We start from the raw sequence: 25,413 nt of genomic DNA on the forward strand, positions 1-25,413 counted from the left end.
CCCACTCAGAGGGCTCACCCTAAGGCACAAGGCACATTACGTACACAATCAGTCTTTGGGAATTCAAAATACAGTAGAGTCTCTCAAATCTGAATCTCTCAAATTCGAACGACGGTTGAGTTCAAAATGTCAAATGTGAGGGTATGTTAACAAATTCGTGTTATGGATGATTGAGCACCATACTGCTCTGCGACTTCCTGAATATTTGCGCTCATTGTAAATCGAATAAAATGGAAAGGAAAAGGAAATACACCACCACAAAGGTTTGTGAGAAAGTACGGGCAGTTGAGCTGCTAAACAAAGGAGAAACCCTGAAATCAGTGTCAACGATGTTCAAAGTTGCAAAATAGAAAATTGTGAGATGGAAAAACCAAAATGAAAAACTCAGGAAGAACGCAAATGATGAAAGTTGTGCTACACTGAAATCATTGCATCCTGGACATTATCACCAGACCTCTGAGGCTTTGTACACGTGGTACTTTTTCATGAGAGAAAAAGGAATCCCTCTAAGTAGTCCAATACTTCAAGAAAAGGCAAAGAAGTTTTTTGAAGAGTTCAAGGATGGACCGGACACTTTCGCTGCCAGTAACTGTTGGCTTGCTGCATGGAAAAAAGTACGGGATCAGACAACTCACAGTATGTGGGGAGTCTCTTTCAGCCAGAGAAGATTTGTTGCCACCCTTTCTCGACAGTCTCCAGCAAATAATTTCACAAGAGGAACTCTCGTATGATCAAATCTATAATGCAGACGAGACAGGGTTGATTATCCGCGAGCTACCAAAAAAAAAACCCTTATTGAAAGGGCACAAAGGAGCGCACCTGGCTACAAAGTAAACAAGGAAAGGCTGACGGTATTGGCGTGTTCGAATGCATCCGGATGTCATAAACTTCCTCTTTTTGTTATTGGCAAATCCAGGATGCCTCGGGCATTCAAACACGTGAATTTGTCGGAGCTTCCCGTCAAATATGGCTCGCAAAAATCTTCATGGATGACTAAAATTCTTTTCAAAGAGTGGTTTTTTCAAGATTTTGTGCCACAGGTTCGAGAATATTTGAGGAGCAAGCAACTACCTGAAAAGGCAATACTTGTCCTTGACAATGCTCCAGTCCATCCAAATGAAGAAGAACTTGCTTCGGGAGATATTAAGGTAGTTTATCTACCACCTAACATTACATCCACAGTGCAACCTATGGATCAGAATATTTTGGAAAGCATGAAGAAAATATAGAAACGAAAATTCTTGGAGTATCTGTTAAAACATTTGGAGAATAATGAAGAAGTGGGAGATGCACTGAAAAAAGTCAATATTCTGAAAGTGATTAAATGGATTGCAGAGGCATGGGATCGAGTGACACCCTACACAATCGCCAGAAGTTAGAAGGGCATTTTTCAGGATACATTCCAACCGTCTCAAGACAATGATTTTCCATGTAATGACTTATTGCATTTGTATAATCTGGTTAACCGACTTCAGCCAGTTGGTGAAATTATCAATATCCAGGACTGGGCACGCGATGACCAAATAGAATTTAATGAAGACGTCGCCGTTGATATCATCAGATATAATTTTGCCACCGAAAAAAATTATGATGCTCAGTAAGATGAGCCCAATGATTTTCCCAACGTTGAAAATGAAAGTGAGGAAATCATCTCTCACGCGCAAGCCTTCAAGGCTTTGACAACTGTACTGAGGTACGTAATACAAGAGAATGAGAGCCCAGACACAATCCAGAGTGTACGGAGGATCCAGGAAAAAGTGAAGCAGAAAATCCATTAATAGTTAATACTTCAAGGATTTCAAGAGGAAATTTGAATTTCATGTAATGTGATTTTCTTACAAAATTGAATTGAAAAGTCTGAAGTATGTGATAATGGTGATAATAAATGAACATACCGTTTTTTGTTTCTTTGAGTACTCTATTGAAAGCAATAGGGGAAGTGCTTATAATTTTGGACAGTCTGCTTATAAGCATCGAAGTTCCAAGTTTGAAGTGCGATATTTTCTATACAGTAGACTCTTCGATATCCAGCACTTCGATATCCGGGTGACAGCTGCCAAACACTGGCGGTTGATATATTCAAAATTATTTTCACTAAACATGAAGTTTGTCCAGAGTGAATTAAAGTATTATTAACATTGTATCGAAGTTTTTAATACATAATTGTGATAAAAAAAAGAAAAATAAGCACACCATGAAGAAAATTCTCTTTTTCTTTGTCAGACAGAAAATAAATTCACACAGCACATAATAGAAAAACCGTTGATCATTCAAAAAACCTAAATGTCATTTTGTCCCCCAGTCAGCCGGATATCGAAGAGTCTACTGTACTAATTGACATTTCTTGTTACTCTCTTTTCAGAAGGGTTGTTTAGAAACTTAGCAAGCTATTTATCGTCTTATTTTTATTAAAATTAGTTTTAATACGTTTAAAAATGAATTGATATGTAGAGGTGAATTTGACTCTTATTTTGGACAACTTGTTTATTAATTTGTCCAACTTGGCTGTAAATTTGGACAGCTAATCCGCCTCAATAGGATGCCCATTGTTCTTCATTTGATGAACCAATCTTACCAAGTCCTCTTCCTGTTCATGTAAGGGAAACGTAGAATGTCACAAGAAGCCCGGAAACTTTCCATATCATTCATTAAAGTAAGTTGACTTCGGTACTCCAAGTACGTGCGGATTCGCTCATTCCCTGACCTTTCCGGGAGCCTTTCAAGGCATTTCTCGCTACATGTCTTTCGTAGAGATGATGTTCCTTTGTTTCTCCAGGGATTTGTCCAACCTAGTCATCACAAAAGCTAAAACTTCACGAAATTTCGTGAGAAAAACACCTGTCCAAAATAAGAATCATCACCTCACTGGTGAATGTCTTAAAAAATTTCCCATTTTTCACACGAAAAATATAATTCACAAGGCAAATCTCACTTCAGGTCAAATGTACAAATCATCAGTAACGTGAATCAACACAATATTCAATGAATATTCAATAATATCACTCAAAAACAGCGAACAAACTTTGTTAGTACTTCTCCAAAACTAAATAAGACTGAAGTAAGCCACGAAGTTCTGTCATATTTCTCGTAAGCAATTGCTCACACTGAATTTTCAACAAAGCAATTTTAACTAAAATCATATTCAAAATTTAACGTATTTAGTGTTAAAATCTTCCAAAAAGAACAAATATTTAGATAGAATTCATTATTCATCAAATATTGGAATAAAAATCCATCATTTTAATCAATTTATTTTTAGTGTCCAATGTTATCCTCAAAGTGTCCAAAATAAGAAACTGGACAAAATTATGAGCATTTCCCCTATGCAATTTAATCATATATAAATTCCGTTATTTTTTGAAAATATCGTTCGAATTTAAGAGATGAGAAATGTCAAAAATACCCCCCAATCGTTCGAATTTGAGAGACTCTACTGCAGAGGTGTGCAAGAAACCGTTGAAACCGAATTAACGTCAAATGAAACATGTATGTCAATGGTCAAAACGCTACGATAACAAACTTATTTTGACGTTAATTCGGTTTCATTTCAACGGTTTCTTGCACACCTCTGCTCTACTGTAACGGCAGGGACCTTAGCCGCGGTACCGATTAGTCTTACAATAGTGAGATGTAAATTAATTTTTAAATTAAATTACTACATATTGAGGGAGTGTTAGAAAAATTTGGAAAAAATGAGACTCTCTATATTATTAATCTTTTTGTAAATTATCAATTTATAAAAAATTACTTATGTGTAAAAAAATGTATTTAATTTTATCCACGTAATTTAAAAAACGCTGACTCTTGCTCCTGCAACATAACCTCAAACATGCGATAAATTTTTCCTTGACATTGACTGTCAGCGGAGTATTTTTTATTTGGGTTTTGCTTACTTATCTAGTGATCATATTTTATTGTCCTGCAAAGTAATCTGCCCCAAGGGAAATTAGTTCTTCCATGGGCAATTGAGCCAAAAAGTTTGTGGAAGTAAATTACGCATATAGTGTTAGTGTGAGAAGAGGTGTTTTTTTTGGGAAAAAAGCAAAAGATGGATGTCGATGAAATCTGCAATGACAGCAGTGGACAGAGATCATCTCCGGAACCACGGGCTCAGGATGACATCGATCAGACCCTCCTGCAATCATTCAGTTGTCTCGGTACCACGGATCACGAGGAGCTGATCAGCCAACTGCAGCAGATCATTGGTCAACAGATAAGCTACACAACGGCAAAGTTTTTCCTCGACATGAACAATTGGTGAGTCGAAAGTTTCATTGTTTCAATGAAATTTTCCATTAACTGTGAATTAGAAACAAAGGATTTGGCTGATGATTGGGGAACAGAAGAGAGTTCAGGGATTGTCTTTGTGCTAAATTGCAGGAACCTTCATGCCGCAGTCGGTTGCTACTTCGATTACTACACAGGCCTCAAGACATTCTCAATGAAGGTCCTGGTGAATGTGACAGAACTTATAAAGATTCGTCCCAACACCAATTATCTACAGACATGGCTGGTGCTGAATGACGGAGATGAGACATGGCCAGATGGTTGTTACCTCCATCTCGTGTCCCCCACGGAGAAATCAAGAGTACCTGTAAAACGAGTAAAACCAGGCGAATCCATGCGGATTGACGTGTGGCTGATGTCGCCGCTTGAAGTGGGAGTGCATCAGAATAAATGGCGATTGAGTACGCCGTGTGGAATGTTCTACGGGGATACTCTGTGGGCGATGGTTGAGGTGGATGAAAATGCCCCAGAAATCCGGCCAGCTGATACTACGGCTCAAACCAAGGAGATCGAGGAGAGGCTGCAGAATCTGTGGGCCAATGAGACACGGCCAGGAGAGACCCGAATGGATCTCGTGCCACATCAATCAAATTTCGGCCAATGGCCCAATATTCCTGCACCTCAGGGCATCTCACTGCCACCACCGCCACCCGGACCTTCTTCCGAGGATACGGAAATGTGATTGAGGTGCCCCAGGGATCCTTGAATGTCCAAGGAGCCACCAGTGAGAGGTAAAAATTGTAAGTGTACTTGAAAGAGCATCGTAAGGAGGGTGTAATCTGTTATTTTGCATCTCTTTTTTATTCACTTATTTTCTTTTTTTAAATTAAAAGTGGGATTATACAAAAAAATTATTATTGAAAAGGTGATTTTCTTTTTGAGATATTCTTTTTTATTCTGAAAATTCCATTGCACTTTTGAAGGGATTGCAGTCTCGTGCCAAAATTACTGGAACATTTTCCAACATTTCTTGAAACATGAAACAATTTCATGTTTCACATCACACGATGTGTAGATGACATAAAGGAAAAATTTGCAGTTTATCTCGCATTTGTATTTTCAGTGACTAAATTAATTTTCCTTTTTTCATTACGGATAAAATATTTTTACTTTAATGGTTTCTACCGTCTCTACACATTATGAGAAATTTTCGTCCAAATGCATAATTTTGATGCAGATTACTTCAAAATGCTCCATTTTTGATAATATAATTTCATATAATGATAATGTAGAGAATTTCTAAATCCGATTCAGAAAAGCATAATTGCGAAAAATTTGTGTTAAAAGCAGCTATAGTAAGGTGGGGTAACTGGATCGTTTTCCGAAGAGTGCTACTTAAACGTTTGTTTTTGGACTTATGAAATTCTTTTTTACTTCTTTTAAATCCATAGAATTATTCACTGTTTCATTCAGAAACATAATATAAAAAAATTATCAAAAATATTAAAGAAAATTTACAAAATAATGATAATATTGAAATAAATCAGCATGCACTAACTGGGCCGCCTTTTCGCTAATTCACTTTTAATTAAATTTTTGGATTTAAAATACTTTTTTCACAAGGAAAAAACAATAAATGTTTTCAATCACCCAGCTGTCGTTAGCGAAAATATCACTGATAGAAAATTTTTAGTGAAGAACTCAGCTGGCACAAGATTGAAATGAGTCGATTACACTCACTTATTTAATGGATAAAAATATTATTTTAAGTGGATTAGTCATAAACGATCCAGATAGCGAAGCGCCCGGATTAGCACACTTGACTATATATGGTGCAAACGTCAAATCGGACGACATTCTGACGGAAAATATCGATCAAGAGGGGTCTCGGTAGCTGAATGGGCAAAGTGTTGGCTTTGTGACGCAGAGGCCCTCGGTTCGATCCTTGATCGAAGCGCGTCCGGTGAATAATTGGAAAACACAGTTTTTCACCGTCCTTAAAAGCTACAACGCAAAAATATCAAGAAGGAAGTATGATAAAAGATAAGGGAGCAAAAAAGGATTTGTGATGGAGCAAAAAGAAAAATGATATGGAGAGATGAAAGGAACAAACATATGGGAAAAAAGAAAACAGATGGAACTCGTATGTAAATAAGAGTGAGCGAAATGGCTAATAAGAACCTGATTGAGTCTGACAGCCAAAACGTAAAAACAAGAGAGAGAGTGAGAGATATCGCGTCAGTTAAATCAGCATTTGTCGTAACTTCATTTTTGCGATTTTGGGATATATATACATATTAAGAATCGGCGTAATTTTGTTTATTAAACTCACTTGAGAAAAAGAAACATTTATTGGTCCATTAGAAATTATTTTAAACAAAAATTATCGTAAGTGCCCTTAATTAATAAAAATTTATCAGAATTTGTCGTAACTTCCATTTTTGGGGAAGTTACGACAAATTTTCATACAAAATTTTCAATAATCAGCATTTGGCGTAACTTCTTTTGCTCACTTGCGTGGCTTGTAATTTGCAGCAAAATTGCAATATTTCTCATTAAAACGTTCACAAACTATGCCATATATCCAAAGACAGTGCGAATAATGCAAAATTAAATCATTTTAATTCGATATTTGTGAGAAAAAAGTGAGGAAAAATCCCTGCCCATCTGTCATTAATTCAAAACAAAACAAGCGATGCGGCGCACAAAATTTATTAAATAAAATTTATGAAATAAAAGCTTTTAGGGACAAGGATCACAGTTTAATTGACTAATTTAGTGAAATAAATACACTCATTATCACTAGAGTAATTAAAATTGATATAATGTATTTTTGAAAATTGTCGTAACTTCCAAGATCTCCATACATTAGAAGTTACGGCTTTATAAACGATGCAAGTTACGATAAAATATTACTGTGTTTCTTCTAATAGGGTAAATGGTGGAAAGCGAGACACTTAAGAAAAAATTCTATTTCGAATCCATTTTTAAACTGAATAAATAATTATTTTTTACCATTTTTTTGTATCATGGGATTCTTTGACAAATATTTTAACATAATCTTAACAGTTGTTATTAAATATTGCAACCGAATAATCGGAAAATTCACGGAAATTAAAAAATAACACATTTTGAAAAGATGGACAAAATTTTGGAAAGTTGGACAAACACTTTTGGAAAGTTGGACATAGTGATATTAATGACAAAATATCATACAAAATATGTAGATAATCAAATGTTGAGGGTTTTCTCTATACTTGCACATTTGATGGTTATGCTAATCCCTCCTTTATGTCCGGGTAACAGTTGAGGAACGCTAATTACCAAGAACTTCCTGGACGTCCAACCAAAAAGAGGTTCTGTAAATTTCACAGACGCCTCGCGCTGTCCAGCAATTATAGTTTTAAAGCGGATGCAATTTTTAGCACATTTCAATTCTCCATCCGCTCAAATCCTTTTCCACTTGCTTTGGGAGTTCTGTAGAGGCTCCTCTTTGTCTTTCTCCAGAAGTTTTTGCGATATTTACTATCCATCCTGTCAGAAAAAGTGGTCTTCGGAATCTGGAAATCTTTGCAGCCTTTTCCAGGAAATTTTCTCCTTATCAGCTGCTAACTGCTGTTGCAACTATTTCTCCGGATACTTAAGGATCTTTGTCTTCCTTGTGAACATGATTTCACTGGCACAAAACCACCAAATTCATTCACAAAATCAACTTGTCCAAGATTTCATAAAACTTGTTTTGAAAGCAACGCGAAATTAAATCACTTTTCTATCCTTTTTAAATGTAATATTTCACAAATATTTTTAATTCACCTTTTAAATGGATGTGTGTCCTTCGATTTTCACTGCGGACTTAACAATATTTCACAAAATATGACGAAAAATCAAACAAAACACTTTGATATTTTCCTAGCAACTTCCATAAGAAAACGGAAAAAATGACAACTACCGTGTGAAGGTTATGAATATCACGCATGCAATACACTTTTTAAATTCTTCATGAAAGCCACCCTTTGATTGTTTTATAACGATTTTTGCATTTTTAACTTCTCGAATAATCATATAATTAGGTTTAATAATCTTTTTATCGAAAATTGAAATATTTAATTGATTTATTATCAAGTTTTTAAGGAGGTGTCTCACATTCCACACTGCTTTGTCCAACTTTCCAAACTGTCTCGCTTTAGGCCAATTACCCTATATATCTCAATATCTCAGCTTTTAAATCATTTTATAAAGATTTTCTCAAGTTATCTTACAGTTTATTAGTGTCACTTTTATTATTTTGACTCAAAAGTATCGCATTCGGGGCTCATTTTTAAGAAAAATAATGCTGAACTGAAAATTTCGTCTCGTGAAAAGTTGTCAAAAGGAAGTTACGACAAATGCTGATTTAACTGACGATCGATCGACATGGATTAAATTTTTCTTTTTACTTTTTTTCGGGGTAAAAAATGAAAAATAAAAAATGCTTTGTTGTATTTATTTTTTAATTTGAATTGCAGGAAAATTTATTTTTTGAAAATGTAAAACAATGTTTCATTGATTTTGGCATGGGACTGTTTAGGGGAGAGTCAAACTCATTGCGATGTCTCCAGTACATTTGGGCAGAATGAGTGCAAAACGTTGAAACCTCGGTGGAGGATACATACTCCACTGACGCCACAATCCACGAGAAAATTTGAAAACTGTTGAAGATGATTGTAAGGTTGAGAAAATTAGATGATAAAGATCTTTTCTACAAAAAAAATGGCTTTTGTTACTCACCAGAATTGCATTTTCATGGACTAAGCTCACAATGACCACAACGCGATTATTGAGCATTGTTTCCAGATTTGGGATTCCGAGGGCACTGAGTCGAGTGTCTCCCAGAAGAACTGATGTGAAAGGGATGTTGAGACTATTGGCTAGGTGAGCCCTTCGGAAGTCTGTTGAATTCCTCAGGTCGATGACAGTTAGGCGATCCGGAGAGCTGAGATGTAGCTCAACGAGATCATTGGTACTTATCCGGGGGCACATTTCTCTCTTGAGATCTTCAAGTTCAATGTCCTGAATGTCAAATTGAGATGGTTCTTGTTCATGGAGAACGTGCTTCCGGTAGGCTAGGCTTTTGGGGGTAGAGGTGTAGAGTTTCTGTGAGTCAATCACGCAGGTTTCCATGACAATGTCAGGGAGGTCAGAGAAGAGGAGGATGCATTCATTGAAGCCGGATGAGAGGAGAGTATTCTTGAGTTGCTTGAGGACAGAGATCCCAATGAAGAGTGGATATGAATGGTCACCAAGCATGAGCTTGTCCCAGAGATGGATGATCTTGTGGAGGGGAAAGACATGGGAGAACATGGTGAGGAACCAGGGGATGGCAAATAATTCTGGAATAAAGTTGATTGTGGCAAGGTGCTTGGCCAACTGTGGCTCGTGGAATGTGGTGAGTTGGGAGAACTTGCTCAAGTACTCCTTGATCACAGCCGAATTGTCCTTGAGGAAGAACCAGTGGAGATACTTTGGGATGAATCTGTAGAGGCTGAGGAAGGCTTTTTCCTCATTGTTGAAATTGAGATAGAGAAAGGGCGCTGTGAGTGAGTCTAAGCCCTGCCAATAGACATAGAGAAGCTGATGGGATGTCACCCAGGCCTTGAGGAGCCTCTTGAGCTTCCGATGGCCAACTGGAGAGGAGAGAAGTTCATCGTACTGGTGACACCGGGGAATGTCCACTTCAATTTGTCGATCTGTGGAAGTGGGAGTGACTTTGTCGATCTTCTCATAGCACCCGGTATTATCCAGGACACCCAGGAGACATGCCCAGACTTCACCACGAAGAAATGGTGGGATATCCTTCTGTGCTTCCTGCACAATGAGATCCCTGGTGAAGGGATATCCCATCAGGAGTCTCTTGAACAAAACAACCCGATGGAATTGATACTCAGTATCCTTTTCCCGAATCACCAATGGCAGATATTCCTCCTTGTCCTTAATTTGCTTATAAAAGCTCAAATGGGACGTATCAGTGTGAATTAAAGGATAGTAGGCGAGTTTGTTAATTTTAGACAAACGCTCAGTGAGATTCGCCAAACTCAAATGGACAATTCGGTTATCGAACAAGTGACTCTGACTCCTGGGAGAGCCACAGATTCGCCCATTGAGCAGAATTACACTCGGCATCAAGAGAATCGGAGCTTCTGTCCGTATGAGACCTTCTTTCTTAAGCTCACTCTGAACATCGCCACCGGCCAACTGCCACAGGTAATAGATTTGCTTAAGAGGACACCTCAGCAACAAATTGCTAGACTTCTCCCTTTCCCTATATCCCGGAATATCCTCAAAAATTGCACATTTGAGAATTTCCTCAGGCAGCACGCGTTCTTTCACCGAAATAGCCAGGCAAGATTCCAACAAACCTATCAGTGTCTCATCCAATTCTTGGTATTTGTCATAAAACTTGTGTTCTCGAGCAATTTTTTCAAGAACATTTTTCGTATTGCACAGACTGAGTACCTTCCGGACAATCTGAGCTATCTTCAAATTACCCCATAAAGTTACTTGAAAAATGAGTTCAACCATTATGATCCCTACACTCCAAACATCACTCTTAATATTATTCTTCCCACCCAGAAGCCTCTCCGGAGACATATACCTCACATTCCCAATCGGAAATGATACATAACTCCCGCTATTTGTAATATAAAACAGCCCATAATTGAAGAGTTTCACTCGATTCTCCGAATCCACAAGAATATTCTCCGGTTCCAAATTGTGATGGACAAATCCCTGCTTATGTATGTGATCCAATCCAGCCACAATTTGTTTAAATATCTGCAGGGAAGTGTTGTAAGATACCGGAAGTCTCTCGGTTAGAGGTTCTCCAACATATTCCGAGACTATTATCGTGCGTTCTACATGGGAAACCCAGAATTTCTTATACGCAAGACTCTCTAAAAAAAATCTACAGGTAACTTACCATGCTTCCCGCGAATTATCTCAATGAAATCACATAAATTGGGGTGGTTTATGCTCTTTAGAAACTGTGCCAGCCCGAAGATTGAGATGGAGTTTGGTGTTAGGGGCAATCCGTTGGTTCCGCACGTATCAGCTGAATGACAACGTGCGAAAAAGGTGTAGGCAGCTAGATTGGACACGCACTTGGACACACATGGTGACATTTTATTATAATTTTATTGTAGAAAATTAAACTTTTCTGCAAAAGATTTTTTCCTCCTCCAAAAATATTGTCACAGTGTTTCTTTGAAACTTGCACATGGTGGCGCTTATAGCAACCCATCAAATTTCTGTGTGGGAAACTTAGTGAATTTTCCGAGGAGATTTTTTTGCATTCTTGGAGAAAAATCGCCAATATCTAAATTAGTAGACCAAAAATTAACTTTTCTTGTTTTTTTGGTTTTACGCGATTTTTCATACGAAAAAAAATTACAAAATGGCTGTCTAAAGTACTTCACGAGAAGGTTTTGTCGCAGCACTCCCTAATTAACGTGAAATGTGTATCTGATAATTCTTATATGAAGAAAAATTAAAATGATTTTCGATTTTCATAAGTTTGTTTCATATTTAAACTAAGAAAAACTAGAAAAAATCTTGAAATCAGTGCTTCAAAATTTTTGATGTTTGCTCAAGTGCATTTAAATTTACTCGACAGTCTTTGGCTCTCGTCTCTGTATTTTCGAAAATACAATCATTTTTATTATTTTATTAAAAATCGTTTTTAATAAAATCAACGAAATCAAGAGGCTTCATAAATGTTTAAGGGTTGATCCTGGGGTGAAATGATAACTCTGTCTAATTGTCCCATCGCTACTGTCGAGTGTCGATTATGGACAATCGAGATGATAACTTGCATTTTTTGTCGCTAAGTGTCGATAATTCTCGCCACTAATTTATCGACACCTATGGAGCTGTCGATTTGTACTTTCGAAGTGAAATTTAGTGAAAATTTTACATTTTTTAGTAAGTAAATACCTTTTTTATTCCCTTAAATCCTCTTTATTATTTTTTTTTAGTAATAAATAATAGTTCTTGTGAAATTTTATTCATTCTGGGCTCACCATGAAGTATGGAATTGTTTGAAATATTCTAGGCCAAATCAAATGCGGAAAGTTATATTATGTTGATAATTTTCAATCCATTACAAAATTATCCTTGCACCGACCGGGAAAGGCTCGTCAGAGGAAACATTTACCATGCTTTACCATGTTTGGGGCACTGCTATCCAGGAAGTTATAGGAGAAATATCTTATGTATGGTAATTAAGTTGAATCTGTCCAGCAGGATTTCATGAGTTGTTGGACGTGACCACAGATTCGTTAGTTTTCTTCGAAGTTCTGCCCTTCCTTGACAACTATAAAGCACCACAATCGAACAAAAAGTCAGGCACTTTTTGAATAGAGAAGGATATTATTCCTGAGATTCCTAGAACCATTTCATCAGTAACAGCAGTTCAGCAAATTTTCAAAGGTTAATTTTTGTAAAAACCTGAAGCAAATAAAAAAGATACGTGTGATTAAATAGATTTTTATATCAGTGAAAATTTATTACTTACACATCTTCCGGAAGCTCCAAAGAGTGGTTTTGATTTCAAAATTTTTCTATCTTCTCGCGCAATATGAATGTTGATTTAACTTAATACCACACTTTTCATGAAAAAAAATATTTCTGAGCTCGTATTTTAATTTAAAATCAATTAAATCACTGAAAAAACTCCGATTGCAAAATCAAAACAAGCGAGAGTGAGGTTATATTGCACTGTCCCAAAGAGTCACAATAACGAGTCGACAATGCGAGAAGAGCCGACACTCATTTCATCTCATCATTTGGATCTAACGATACTAGAGATTCGATAGTGTCGAATCGATACTAGCGAGAGCCAAAGTTATCATTTCACCCCTGGTTTCAAATTGCAAAACTGTGTTTTTCTTGATTTTTTTATTGTACTTCTCAAAGTTAAAATCTATTATTGAATCTTGTATAGAGTTTTTATTTACATTTAAAAAATATATATCAATTTTTTTAAGAGTAAATAGATGCAGAAATTATGATATTTGATTGTTACGATAATGAAGAAAAATACTTGACAGATCGAGTTGCTCCGAAAAAATTAAATATTATCAAAATTTTTACTAGATATGAACTAAAATATTAAATAAAAATTACCATTTGTATAACTTTAATTTAATTAAAAAAAAATCAATTTTCATTCAAAAATTTTGTCGTGAAATAGTAAAACAATACGCTTTTTTATTTTACCATTTAATAAATATTTCTTTGAATGGTTTTGAAAGAAAATCGATCAGCCAAGAGACTGTTTCTTAAGGTATCTACAACACTGGCAGTAATTTATGTCAAAAATTGTTTTATTTTAAGAAATTGACGGTATTTCCTCCAGGAAGAAATGTATAAAAAATCTGTTAAGAGAACAGCTTTCGACGGAAATTCCTTATGAACTCTAAACATTTCTTTTCTTAAAAAAAAAAATGCGTTTTTGAAGGAAAGTGCCTGCAGTGCTGTAGATAGAAACGTAAAAATTCTGTCAAAAATGCAATTTTTGACGAAAATTGCTCCCAATATTGTGTAGAGGCGGCCTTGACATTTAAAAGAAGTCTTTAACCACAGAGGAAAATTTGAAAAAGTTTTGTTTTGGATATATTTTACAAAGGCGCTTTCGAGTTCATAAATTTATAATTTTTATTGATATATTGCTTTGAAACTTGAAAAGTAGTATATTTTCAAAGATCAATACATGAATTCCAAATAACTAGTACGTTTTTCTTAATTTGTCACAAAAATGTGGCAATATTTTACCGAGTTTTGATTTTGGAGAAGAACAATTGACAATTTTAGCAAATTTTGAAACAGAGATTGGCCTTCTCAGGAGGGGGGGGCAGAGACAGGTTAGGGGGGGCAATGTACCCCTGCCCCTCCCCGTTGTTACGCCCCTGCTTTCATGCTTCCCTTTTTTATTATTTTTTCAGTTTTAATGACTCCAGCACACCTTTTAGATCAGGAAAATTTCATGAAGTCGAAATTCGCATCCCTTTCTTTCTCACATATTTTGCATATGACTATCTCATTCTTTCGCATACCAAATTCGATTGAGCTAAATTGAATTTGGAGTGATGTTTAAAAGAAGAAGAAGAGTAGGGGGAACTGGGGCAGTAGTAAACTTTGGTAGTTGTAAACACTGATTTTTTTCATTAATTTTAAGACTCCAGAGGATAAAACCCATAAGCATTCATAGATACCATGGGGATGTATGTCCACAGATGAATTGGTCAATAAAATCCTAATACATTAAAAATAAAAATAATTTTTCCCGAAAATGTTGATATTTCGATTATTTTGGTCATTTTGATTTCCACCTGGAAATTAAAAACTGTGTAAAATGTAGCAATACCAGTTCTTTCCTACATCTTTTAGGATTATATTTATGCATTTACTAGAGAAATTGGGATTCACATTATTTCAAAGAATTAATAATGGGTCAGTAAACAGCATTTGGGGTAGATGTAAACAGACAATTTCAATTTCACAAAATGAGTAGGTAAAAGAGCGGGAAATTGACCTTCATGCGAAATATCTATAATTCATAGATTACGAAAAAAATTGGTGGTGCTGTGTTCAATAAAAAGTCACATGATGTCAAAATATGGGGAAAATCCATTGAAAAAATGTCTTTGATATGCATGCTTTTAGTTTTTTTGCTATTTTAATTAATCTTTGTTAAAAGTGTCGTGATTTTTTGAAAAATATACAGTTTTTATATATCTCTTAAGTAATTAAAATAATCGAAAGTGTTGCAAAGTTAATTTCAAGGGTGGAAAAAAGGGTGTTTACATCCTCCCCAGAAAGTGTTTACTTCTACCCCAGGTATTTTGTGAAAAGAGAAAAATGCACGGTGACACAAATTTTATTTTTATGGAAAACTCAATTATTTTCCAGCATCCGCATTACCTTCGATGTATTGCCTATACCCAAGGGTAAAACATTAGCTAAGAAAGATTTTCCAAAAAATTACGGTGTCCTTGGAAAATCACCTCAAATTCGCATCTATCGAAAATGGTTACATGTGCCCCAGTCTCCCCTACAAGAGAATGTGATAGACATATTCAAAGCATGTGAGAAAGAAAGTAATTCCAATTTCGACTTCATGAAATTTCCCTGATCTAAAAGGTGTGCCGGAGCCATAATGGTCAATTTTTACAAATTTCCAACTAGTTCGTATTATTTATGAAATAATTGACTCAATGATGTTAAACCATTCGCTAAATATCGTTGCAAATTAAATTGAATAAATATTTCCACCGGTCGACTTAAGGAACCCAGGGTGGTCAAGTCGAGAGGCGGTCGACTCGAGGATACTTTACCATTCCAGTGTTAAGATTTTTTGCAACGAAAAACAAAGAGTTCCACACGAATCGCCTGATTCTCGCCAAAGTCGTGGATACGGTGAGAAGGCAGATTGGAAAAATGGGCGAAAATGTCACTCAAGGGAAACTCATCATCGCGTAAAGGTTTTCTCCCACAAAGTTGAGGATACGGTCCCAGCCCCAGCCCAGGGCGATGTCCAGAGGAGAAAAAGTGGAAAAATCTATTTTAGCATCCGCAGTAGATTCCACAAAGGACAATTATTTTATTGGGTTACAAATTATTCAAAATCAACGGTCATTTCCTCGTCGGAATTTTCAGGATTCTTCGATGCTGTGACTTCACTTCCGCTGAAAACTCCTTTTTTGCTGTACTTCTTTTGCCTGGAATCGACAAAGTGATCCGCTGTCCTCTTTCTCAATTGAGTAACATCCTCATCAGCAGCTGCCCATTCAAGAACAAGGCGCCGTCCGTACAAGTGAGTGCTCTGGGAGAGATTTTTGAAGGCATTCTTAGCATCGCTCTTGCTGAAGTAATCCACAAATCCGAAGCCTCGATGTGTCTTCTCACCGGGAGTGACTTTGAGGGGTAATCTGACAGATCTCAAATCACCGAAAGCCTTAAAAATGTCCCTGACTTCTGATTCTTTTGCCTGAAAGGGGATATTTCTCACCAAAATTTTGCTTCCTGTTTGTTTTTTCACTTCCTTTCGATCGGAATTATTAGTAGACTTCACCTGGGACTTCAATACTCGATCACTCTTTTTCAGCTCTACCTTGTTTCCATCAATTTCGGTGAATTGCATAGTTTTCAGGGCGGTATCAGTTGATGATTTCCTCTTGAATTGAATAAATCCATAGCCAAGGGAGATTTTTGACTGAGGATCATCTGGATCTTTTTTCATGGCCACCTGGACCATGTGAATTGGCTGAAGGTGAGAAAAGTGTTTCCTGAGGGTATCTTCTCTTGTGGCAAAGTTCAAATTTCTCAGGAAAATTGTAGTTTCTGCTTCTGGATCAGCATCAATATCTTCCTCTTCGCTTTCTTCTTTTTCATCGGGATGTTCCTCTTTCGTTTCTTGGGCTATTTTGGGTATTTCTTTCGAATCATTCCTTTTGGATTGGATAGGAGGCTTTTCACTTTTTTCAGTGAAGATGTTCTCAGGAGCCCATTCGAGGTACAAAGGTGCATTTTTGAATTTTGTATATGCCAACTTTGTAAAGGCTTTTTTAGCTTCCGATGGTTCCACGAATTCTATCAGAGCTGTAACTCCGCTGGGAGGAAGGACAATACGACCTAAGATGCCAAACTTACTGAAAATGTCCTGGAGTTCCTTGGCTTCGGTGTGAGCTGGAAGATTTTTGGCTAGAATGACAGTTTTTGAGCGTTTCTTCTTCCCTTGGGCTTCGTCAAATGCCTCCAGACGCACTGAATTGTCTTCTAGGAATTTTCTAAGTTCACTCACGATCTGTGTCTCGCCCAGGGCTAATCGGACAGCTGCACTGGATCCTCCAGTTTCGGAATCCAGAATATGTTCCTTTGACGTGCTGTAGTTCTTAGCTAAGATTTCTGCTACGGCATTTGCTCCCAGGAATAGCGTATTCCAGTTATGTGACAGTCCAGCTGTCTTCTTCAACTGCAACTCCTTCTTCTTCTTGTACGATCCTATGTTTGTATCCTGATCATCTGCCTCAGATTTCTCTTTTTCTGCCTTTGCTGGCAGCAAATGCAACATTCGTCCATGGAATATTCTTCCATCGAGCTCATTGAAGGCCAAAATAGCATGTTCCGGCAGCATAAAAGTCACTGTACCAAATCCTTTGATCTTTCTCGTATTACTGTCCACGGGTAGATCAATTTCTGCTACTGGCCCATAGGTCTCAAAGAGTTTCTGAAGGTCTTCTTCGGTGACAGAATATGTGAGGTTCCGGAAGAAAATTTTTCCAGATTCAGAAATTGCTTCTTCATTTGCCAGGCTCTCTTTTTGCTTCTGCCACTTTACATTCAGCCCATTCGTCTTAGTATCCTCTTCCTCACTGATTAGCCCAAGTTTCTTTTTCAGCGTCTGTCGGCTGTTTTCTGTAACATCCACAATGGTAACTTGATTTTCTTTGAGAAAACTCTTGTGCTTCGACATGGCTTTAGTGAAATCCTTTTTGTCAGTGAATCCAACAAAGCAGTATCCGGAAGCTTTTATAGGAATCCTCACGGATTTGGGCTTCAGTGGTTTGAAGAATTTTTGAATGTCTCCTCTTTTTATTTTGTAAGGAATATTGCAGATTTTCAGAGTAAAAAGATCAATTTCTTTCTCTTTTTTGGGCTTTTCCTTCTTCACCTTGGTCTTTTCGGCACTTTTCTCTGGCTTCTGCATCAAACTCTTCATATACTCCAAATCACTAATTGCTCTATCTGCAATTTTTTCCTCAGTTTCCTCTGCCTCATCTTCACTCTTTTCCTTCTCGACTCTAGGAGCCTTCTCTGTATCTCCTTCCTGGATATTCTCTCGATTCACTCCATTCACGATACTCGTGTCATTGTCCCAGACACTCTTCATCCCAATTTTGTGTACTTTCAAAAACTCCTTAAATTCCGGATCATCTTCGTGTTCCTTGGTGATTTCTTCCTCTCTGGTTTTATTTGATGATTTTTTCTTCTTTTCCTTCTTACCTCGAATTTTCTCATCTCGCAATTTCTCCTCTCGTCTCTTGATCTTTGGCACTTCCCCAAGAGGAGCACACAATTCAACGGTGATTCTTGAGGTGTCCACGAAGGATCTGTTGAAATAATTCAGGGCATCTTGAGCTTCAGCATCTGTCTCATAGCCGACGAAGCAAAATTTCCGAAAGACACCTTCTTTTGTGTACTTGAGCTGGACATCAGTTATTCTTCCCTTCTGACCAAATAACTCCCGGATGCGTTGGTCATCAATCTGTCGATCAAAAAAAAAATAGTTAAAAGTCTTTCTTTCTCACCTTTCTCACTAAACAATAAATTAAACTACCTTTTTCGGAAGGTTTTTCACAATTAATCTCGACATTTAAACTGTTTTTTATTAGATTTTCACGGAAAATTGCAATGTTTTTTATCTCATTGAACATCCCACGTGCTGTGGACTGTTTTGAGTTTTTGGTCTTTCGTACAATTTCACAAATATTGCAAACGATCAAAACAATTTGTTTTATTGTAAATTTTTAAGAGATGTTTTACAATTTAAAAATTATACATAAGTCAGAGAATTGGCATTTTTGTATCAAATGCCTTTAAAATATCGTCTTGAAGTGTTTTTTTTTGGAAAAAATAAAATAAAAAACAGCATTGATTGATGACGTGGTTTCAGAAAGAATCACTTTTTCTGCCATAGGCGTTCTCTCTCTCTCTCTTCTTTTTATGTTTTTGGCTGTCAGACTCAATCAGGTCCATATAGCCAATCCATAGGCGTTCTACATGCTTATCCGGGATTGTCAAAAATTACACACCCGCACACACATATGTACGAGATGGACACTGGAAAGGGCTGGAAGGACTGGAAAGTTGGATAATCCAAACTTTCAATTAACGTTAAATTTGAACGATAATAAAATAAAAAAAACGTGACTTGAAAATATTAAAATTACTTTTGAATTCATTTTTGTGTAGTTTGAATAAAGCATGAAATGATATGTAATCCATTCTAGGGATTCTAGGCATGGTATTCAAGTACTACTCACAGGACAGGAACAGTACAGTTCACGTTACGATTCGCGACATTGAAATGATTGGAATGAGATGAGCCATCAAAGTTTGCTTGGCGATTTTTGAACAAAAAAACCACCCTACTTCAGATTCTCTCAGATTAATCTCCCTAATTCAGATTTCTCTCCCGGGGATTTGGATTGGGAAAATTTCATAAAGTCAAAATTCTCATCTCTTCCGGCGTTGTCACACTTGCACATTAAAATTTTAATGTGCGATTCACATTAATTGTCGCTTGTGAGAGTCCAAATATGTTATTTGTGTCTTTGAGTCACTTAATATTTGGGGTTTTTCTATTTATTGATAAAGAAGTGGACTTGGCCTGCAAAAATAAGTTTAAATTTACCTAAAGCATAAATATTTTTCACATTAAAAAATTAAAGAGAAAATCGCATTAATTTTTCACATTAATGCTATAAATCAATTTATATCAAATTTTGCGGGCCAAGTTTACCTTTTTATCAACAAATAGATCAAATTTTGAATATAAAATGATTCAAACACACAAATTACACATTTGGACTCTCACCAGCGACAATTAATGTGAATCCTATTAAAATTTTAATGTGCAAGTATGACAACACAGTTATGCCCAACGCACAATAACTTTTGTTTTGTAAACATGTTTTTGACATTTCAATGAGAGTGAGTGAGATCTAGATCTAGTCATATCGCTCATTCTCATGGAAAATTTTGAAAACATGTTTACAAACAAAAGTTATTGTGCGCTGGTCATTACACACAGAAAAATAATTATGTTATAGATACAATCCCAAAATGGGATAATTTTGGGATTGAAAAGGCTTCATCAGTACCAATTTTTCGATTGAATTCAATCCCATTTTGTGATTGATTTTTAGAGCATTGTGTTTGATTTTATCCTACTTTCGCGATTACGATAGATTTTTCGAAAATATTGTGATTGATTTCATCATTTTGCGATTGATTCTATCCCATTGGGGACTGAAATGGCTCCAATCACATTTGGTTATTAAATCTATCTGAATGCGATTGATTTTTCGAATATATTTCGAATATATTTATCTCACAATGTGATTGATTTTATCGCATTTTGAGATTGATTCTATTGCATTATGAGATTGTTTTTATCGTACTATCGGATTGTTTTTATCGCATTATGAAATTATTTGTATCCCAAAAGGCTATTGAATCTATCCCAAAATGTGATTGTGATTTTATTACACCGTGAGATTGATTCTATCGTATAATGGGATTGTTTTTATTTCGTTATGGGATTGTTTTTTATCGTATTATGGGATTGTTTTTATCCCATTTTGGGATACTCCACGGAGAGAGCAGTATATAATAATTCCTCGATTTTTTACCCCCTCCCCAAATTTCCACCTTCCACTTCTCGGAGACCACTTTTCTAACAAATCCTTACGCTTCAGACGTTTTCTGAAAAATGTCGTCATGCTGTTTGTCCGTCTGTCCGTCTGTCCGTCTGTCCGTCCGGCTGTCGCCAGCTCTAGAGGCCAAACGGTAAGAGATAGCGACTTGTGACCTTCGGGGGACCCCCCAAAAGTTCACCCAAGGATCGTTAACATGCACCTATTTCCCCCCCCATCCCTCCCCTTCCCTAGCAAATCCATGTTTTTGAATGGGGTCATGTTTGGGCTCGTTGGAAAGGTCTTGGTATCACTTCGAAGAACCCTAACTAAAAGTGTCACGGAAGGACCAAGTGGCAGCCGCTGCCACTTATCGGATTTTACATAATATTTTAATATTTTTACATATATTTTAACATTCGGAGCCTCAGTCAGTTCTTTTCTGGTATTTGAATCAGAAATTTCACCTCCTTGGGTACTGTATCTAAAGATTTTTAACCATTCGATGTTTTCATTTTTATCAGAATCATGGCGTCAGGGAAAGTGGTCTGCCTTTGAATGCGGCAGCCTTTGAATATTTTAATTTTTCTCTTATTTTTCAAAGCAAAAATTCTACATATGAACAATAGTTAATACTATTAACTATTTTCTATTAACTTCGCTTAACAAAATGGATTTTGAGCTTTGGTAAATAAGAGAAAAATTGAATAATTCCCATAATTATTCATATTTCATACATATTTCCCAATTCAATATTTCCCATAATTCTTCTCAATAATTTGCAAAAACCCTTTCAATTTGTTCTTTTAAGGCTTTTATACACTAACAATCAAGAAAATTACATCTGCAGAACGTCAAACTGCCATATAAAATGCATATGGCAGCTACTGCCACTTGGTCCTTCCGAGTGCAGTTTTTTGTTTTTGCAATATATTTACATTAATATTTAATGTTTATTAAAAATTTTATAACGAAAAAATAGCCAGATAAATTCTGCACGCATTCAATCGGGTCTCCAGGCGAAATAATATATTCTTCACTATAAAGAATAAAATTGAAAATTAAATTGGCAGCGGCTGCCACTAGGGTCCTTCCAAGTGGTATTTCCAACAAAACTGAACCGGTTCCAATCAGTTTTGAATCGGTAATGAACCGGTTCATTACCGATAAATAATTTTTATACGAAATTCAATTAAATTGCTCCCGAGGAGTATTTTCGGAAATATTTTGAGTTTTTGAGTGATATATAAGTCGGTTCAAATCGGTTGTGAACCGGTAATGAACCGGTTATTTACCGATAAGTAATTTTTGTTCGAATATAATTTTTGTTACTCTTCAAACTATTTTGTGGAATCTATTGAGTGATTTATGAATCGATTCGAATCGGTTCAGTACCGGTAAACCCTAAATGATGCGAAAGTACTTTTGAGAGCATCTAAAGCCCTAGACACACTTACGACTAAAGTCCAGAGACGACTAAGCTCGTTCATAGCCAAGTCAGTTGCTGACACACTACAAACGAGGCTTAGCATTCACTGCGACTCACAAAACATAACTTTCGTGGGTTTTTATGCTGATATTTCTACTGAAATGCACTAATACTCCTTAGAATATGAAACTATTTGTAAATTCATGTCTCAGTACACATGCAATAATTATTGTTAATCACAATTATTTGTGAGGTGGAAGCTAACTCGCGACGTCAGCCAATTTCCGCGATTCTAGTGGATAATTCTTATTGTTATAAGTGAATTGTGAAGTAAATTTAAAAGTAGTTTCATTTTCAAAGGACTACTAGTGTATTTCAGTAGAAATATCTGCAGAAAACCCACGAAAGTTATGTTTTGTGAGTGCCAGTAAACGTTAACTCTTTCGTCTCCTTTGGGACTCTGGGTACCCATGAAAAAAATAATTTTTTTAGACTATTTAGAATCGATAAAATTCCGATTCTTGTGGATGATTACAAACTATAAGGATGTCCAAATCTAGGATATTTTTTGCAGGATCCCAATTAACTCCTGAGCTAAGATATTCTTGGTCAAAAATCGTGAATTTTCGATTTTCTGCTTCCTTGCAGATATTGTGACTTTTTTCATATTTCTAGACCCGAATAAGGAAAAACCTCTCGGGGCCAATAAGTATGATAACTAAGAATTACAAATTACATAAATTCAAAAAACAATTTTTTCATAAATTTTCAAAAAACTTGTTCAAAGTTGATGGGTACTCTCGTCCCCAAAAATATAGAGGTCAAATGTAAGGTTATCCCGCCAATGCCCGCCATTTGCTTTTTGACACCAACCTTGTAAGAAAATTCAAGCGGGAGCGAAATTTTTGTCAATATGGCCGATAATTTTGACATTTGGCAGCGAAAAAGATTGCTTTCGGGGAAGTTTTTCCTATTCTTCCAGATTTTGGTGAATTCTGATTGTCCAGGAAGTGTTTTTTTGGCTCTTGAGAAAGCTTAATGTGTCTGCAATAACATCCTGTTGAGAGAAATGTGTGTTAAAGTGTTATTCTGTGAAATATTTTGAGGAATCTGTTGGCAAGCAGGAGCTGGGTGTCCTTTTTAGCACTTCCTGGACATCCCACAAGATACTGGTCAATAATTCTTCTTGTTTTAGTGATCAACATTGTAAAGGAGTCATTTGACACGCAAAAATAATTCACAAAATTGATATTATTGGCTTTTGGAAAATTGAAGTTTGTCCAAGTTTCTATCTTTTGCATTCTTTAGGGGACGAGAGTTCCCATGAGTTTTCCAATTTCCCAGAGGCGGAGAAAATTCTTTCTCTACAAAAGTATCATATTTGACCACTAAGACTTACAATAAAGTGAGTTTTACTGAAAATCGTTCGCTGGATATGTTGTGGTCCGGAAAGAGTTAAGCCTCTTTTGTAGTATGTCAGGAACTGACTTGGCTATTAACGAGCTTAGTCGTCTCTAGACTTTAGTCGTAAGTGTGTCTAGGGCATAAGTCATGAGTTCGAGTATTTCGTAACGCCTTGGGATGCTTTGCCACCCCTTTTTATTGTTTTCTTTTTATCGCATTTTGGGATTGATTCTATACTATGGGATTCTATCGACCCCACAATGTGATTGAATCTATCCCACAAAGTGATTCCCGTCAAATCATTGCTCTACCTGCCGATTTTACTCTGAGGTTTTTTGAATTTTAACGGTATATTCTAGTACATTCAGAGAAAATCTGCAGATTCTCGGCAGAATTTCTCCCTAGAAAATTTGCATAACCTCCATTACTTCACAAAAATATTGTTGATTTATGAAGAAACTGTAGAAGTTATAAAGAAAATTGTATGCTCTGCTTAACAAGCATTACCGAGTACACATTTTAGATAAGTAAAAAAACTGCGAGCAAAAATACTAATTTCTTAAAAATCGCCAATCGAATGATACAAAAACATGAAATTTTGGTCGACACTCTGTTTAAAGTTTTCACTTCACTTTTCTCTACTTGTAACGCGTCGCAGAATTCTTTATTTTATATAAACACCGTGATATCACTAAGAATAACTCTATAGAATTTTGCAAACTTCAGTGAAAAATTTTTCCATCTCTTCTGACACATCTTGTCTGGAAAGTCTGGAATGTAGAAAAAATCTACAGAATATCTACAGAAATTCGTCTAGAGATTCGTCAGAAAATCTGCCGAAATATTCTGACGAATTTTGTCCCAAGCCCAAATAAAATTCGTAAGAATATCTACAGAATTTATCTGCAGATATTCTGTAGAGGTGTAGATTTTCTCTACAGAAATCTTAAAGATATCTGCAGATATTATTTGACGGGATTGTTTTTACCCCGTTTTAGGTTTTTAGTGCAAAATAACGCACAGAAACAATTCATCAGAAAATTAAATTGACTTTACAATTGAAAAAATCCTAGTGTGATAGCACCGTTAATAGTAAAAATATTGTGCAAATAGCTTAATTTAAGTTGATTTCTTCAAGGTTTTTATTAATTTTAACAAAAAAAAACAGTTTTATTGTAAACCCGTCAAATCATTGCTCTACCTGCCGATTTTACTCTGAGGTTTTTTGAATTTTAACGGTATATTCTAGTACATTCAGAGAAAATCTGCAGATTCTCGGCAGAATTTCTCCCTAGAAAATTTGCATAACCTCCATTACTTCACAAAAATATTGTTGATTTATGAAGAAACTGTAGAAGTTATAAAGAAAATTGTATGCTCTGCTTAACAAGCATTACCGAGTACACATTTTAGATAAGTAAAAAAACTGCGAGCAAAAATACTAATTTCTTAAAAATCGCCAATCGAATGATACAAAAACATGAAATTTTGGTCGACACTCTGTTTAAAGTTTTCACTTCACTTTTCTCTACTTGTAACGCGTCGCAGAATTCTTTATTTTATATAAACACCGTGATATCACTAAGAATAACTCTATAGAATTTTGCAAACTTCAGTGAAAAATTTTTCCATCTCTTCTGACACATCTTGTCTGGAAAGTCTGGAATGTAGAAAAAATCTACAGAATATCTACAGAAATTCGTCTAGAGATTCGTCAGAAAATCTGCCGAAATATTCTGACGAATTTTGTCCCAAGCCCAAATAAAATTCGTAAGAATATCTACAGAATTTATCTGCAGATATTCTGTAGAGGTGTAGATTTTCTCTACAGAAATCTTAAAGATATCTGCAGATATTATTTGACGGGAATTCAATTTTATTCGCAATGAAGTGAAGTTGGCT

General features: G+C 36.1%; 4 protein-coding genes across 4 annotated transcripts in view; 1 reads left to right on the forward strand and 3 right to left on the reverse strand.

The window, feature by feature from the left end:
- Positions 1-25,413, reverse strand: part of LOC129805721 (39S ribosomal protein L4, mitochondrial) — a 147,122-nt gene that overhangs the window by 43,642 nt on the left and 78,067 nt on the right. The gene's annotated exons all lie outside the window — the stretch shown is intronic.
- LOC129805722 (protein ILRUN) lies at positions 3,800-5,151 on the forward strand. Its single transcript, XM_055853832.1, has 2 exons — positions 3,800-4,257; positions 4,381-5,151. Exons 1-2 carry the CDS (start codon positions 4,049-4,051, stop codon positions 4,967-4,969), a joined length of 798 nt encoding a protein of 265 aa, XP_055709807.1. The 5' UTR covers positions 3,800-4,048; the 3' UTR covers positions 4,970-5,151.
- LOC129805699 (TBC domain-containing protein kinase-like protein) lies at positions 8,709-11,481 on the reverse strand. Its single transcript, XM_055853784.1, has 3 exons — positions 11,183-11,481; positions 8,995-11,117; positions 8,709-8,915 (listed from the first exon to the last, which is right to left on the reverse strand). The coding sequence occupies exons 1-3, from the start codon at positions 11,382-11,384 to the stop codon at positions 8,808-8,810; spliced, it is 2,433 nt and encodes an 810-aa protein (XP_055709759.1). The 5' UTR covers positions 11,385-11,481; the 3' UTR covers positions 8,709-8,807.
- On the reverse strand, positions 15,824-18,754 carry LOC129805695 (probable RNA-binding protein 19). The gene is made up of 2 exons (XM_055853777.1): positions 18,599-18,754; positions 15,824-18,526 (listed from the first exon to the last, which is right to left on the reverse strand). Exons 1-2 carry the CDS (start codon positions 18,632-18,634, stop codon positions 15,878-15,880), a joined length of 2,685 nt encoding a protein of 894 aa, XP_055709752.1. The 5' UTR covers positions 18,635-18,754; the 3' UTR covers positions 15,824-15,877.

This window comes from Phlebotomus papatasi, chromosome 3 (genome assembly GCF_024763615.1).
Source record: "Phlebotomus papatasi isolate M1 chromosome 3, Ppap_2.1, whole genome shotgun sequence".
NCBI lineage: Eukaryota > Metazoa > Arthropoda > Insecta > Diptera > Psychodidae > Phlebotomus > Phlebotomus papatasi.

What these genes read in the sequence shown, in the direction of transcription:
- LOC129805722 (XM_055853832.1), top strand. Translation starts at nt 4,049, where the DNA reads ATGGATGTCGATGAAATCTGCAATGACAGCAGTGGACAGAGATCATCT. An exon ending in TTCCTCGACATGAACAATTG is followed by an intron (nt 4,258 to 4,380) that starts GTGAGTCGAAAG and finishes GCTAAATTGCAG; the next exon opens with GAACCTTCATGCCGCAGTCG.
- LOC129805699 (XM_055853784.1), bottom strand. Translation starts at nt 11,384, where the DNA reads ATGTCACCATGTGTGTCCAAGTGCGTGTCCAATCTAGCTGCCTACACC. An exon ending in GATAATTCGCGGGAAGCATG is followed by an intron (nt 11,118 to 11,182) that starts GTAAGTTACCTG and finishes TTTCCCATGTAG; the next exon opens with AACGCACGATAATAGTCTCG. An exon ending in TCCATGAAAATGCAATTCTG is followed by an intron (nt 8,916 to 8,994) that starts GTGAGTAACAAA and finishes CATCTTCAACAG; the next exon opens with TTTTCAAATTTTCTCGTGGA.
- LOC129805695 (XM_055853777.1), bottom strand. Translation starts at nt 18,634, where the DNA reads ATGTCGAGATTAATTGTGAAAAACCTTCCGAAAAAG. An exon ending in TGAAAAACCTTCCGAAAAAG is followed by an intron (nt 18,527 to 18,598) that starts GTAGTTTAATTT and finishes TTTGATCGACAG; the next exon opens with ATTGATGACCAACGCATCCG.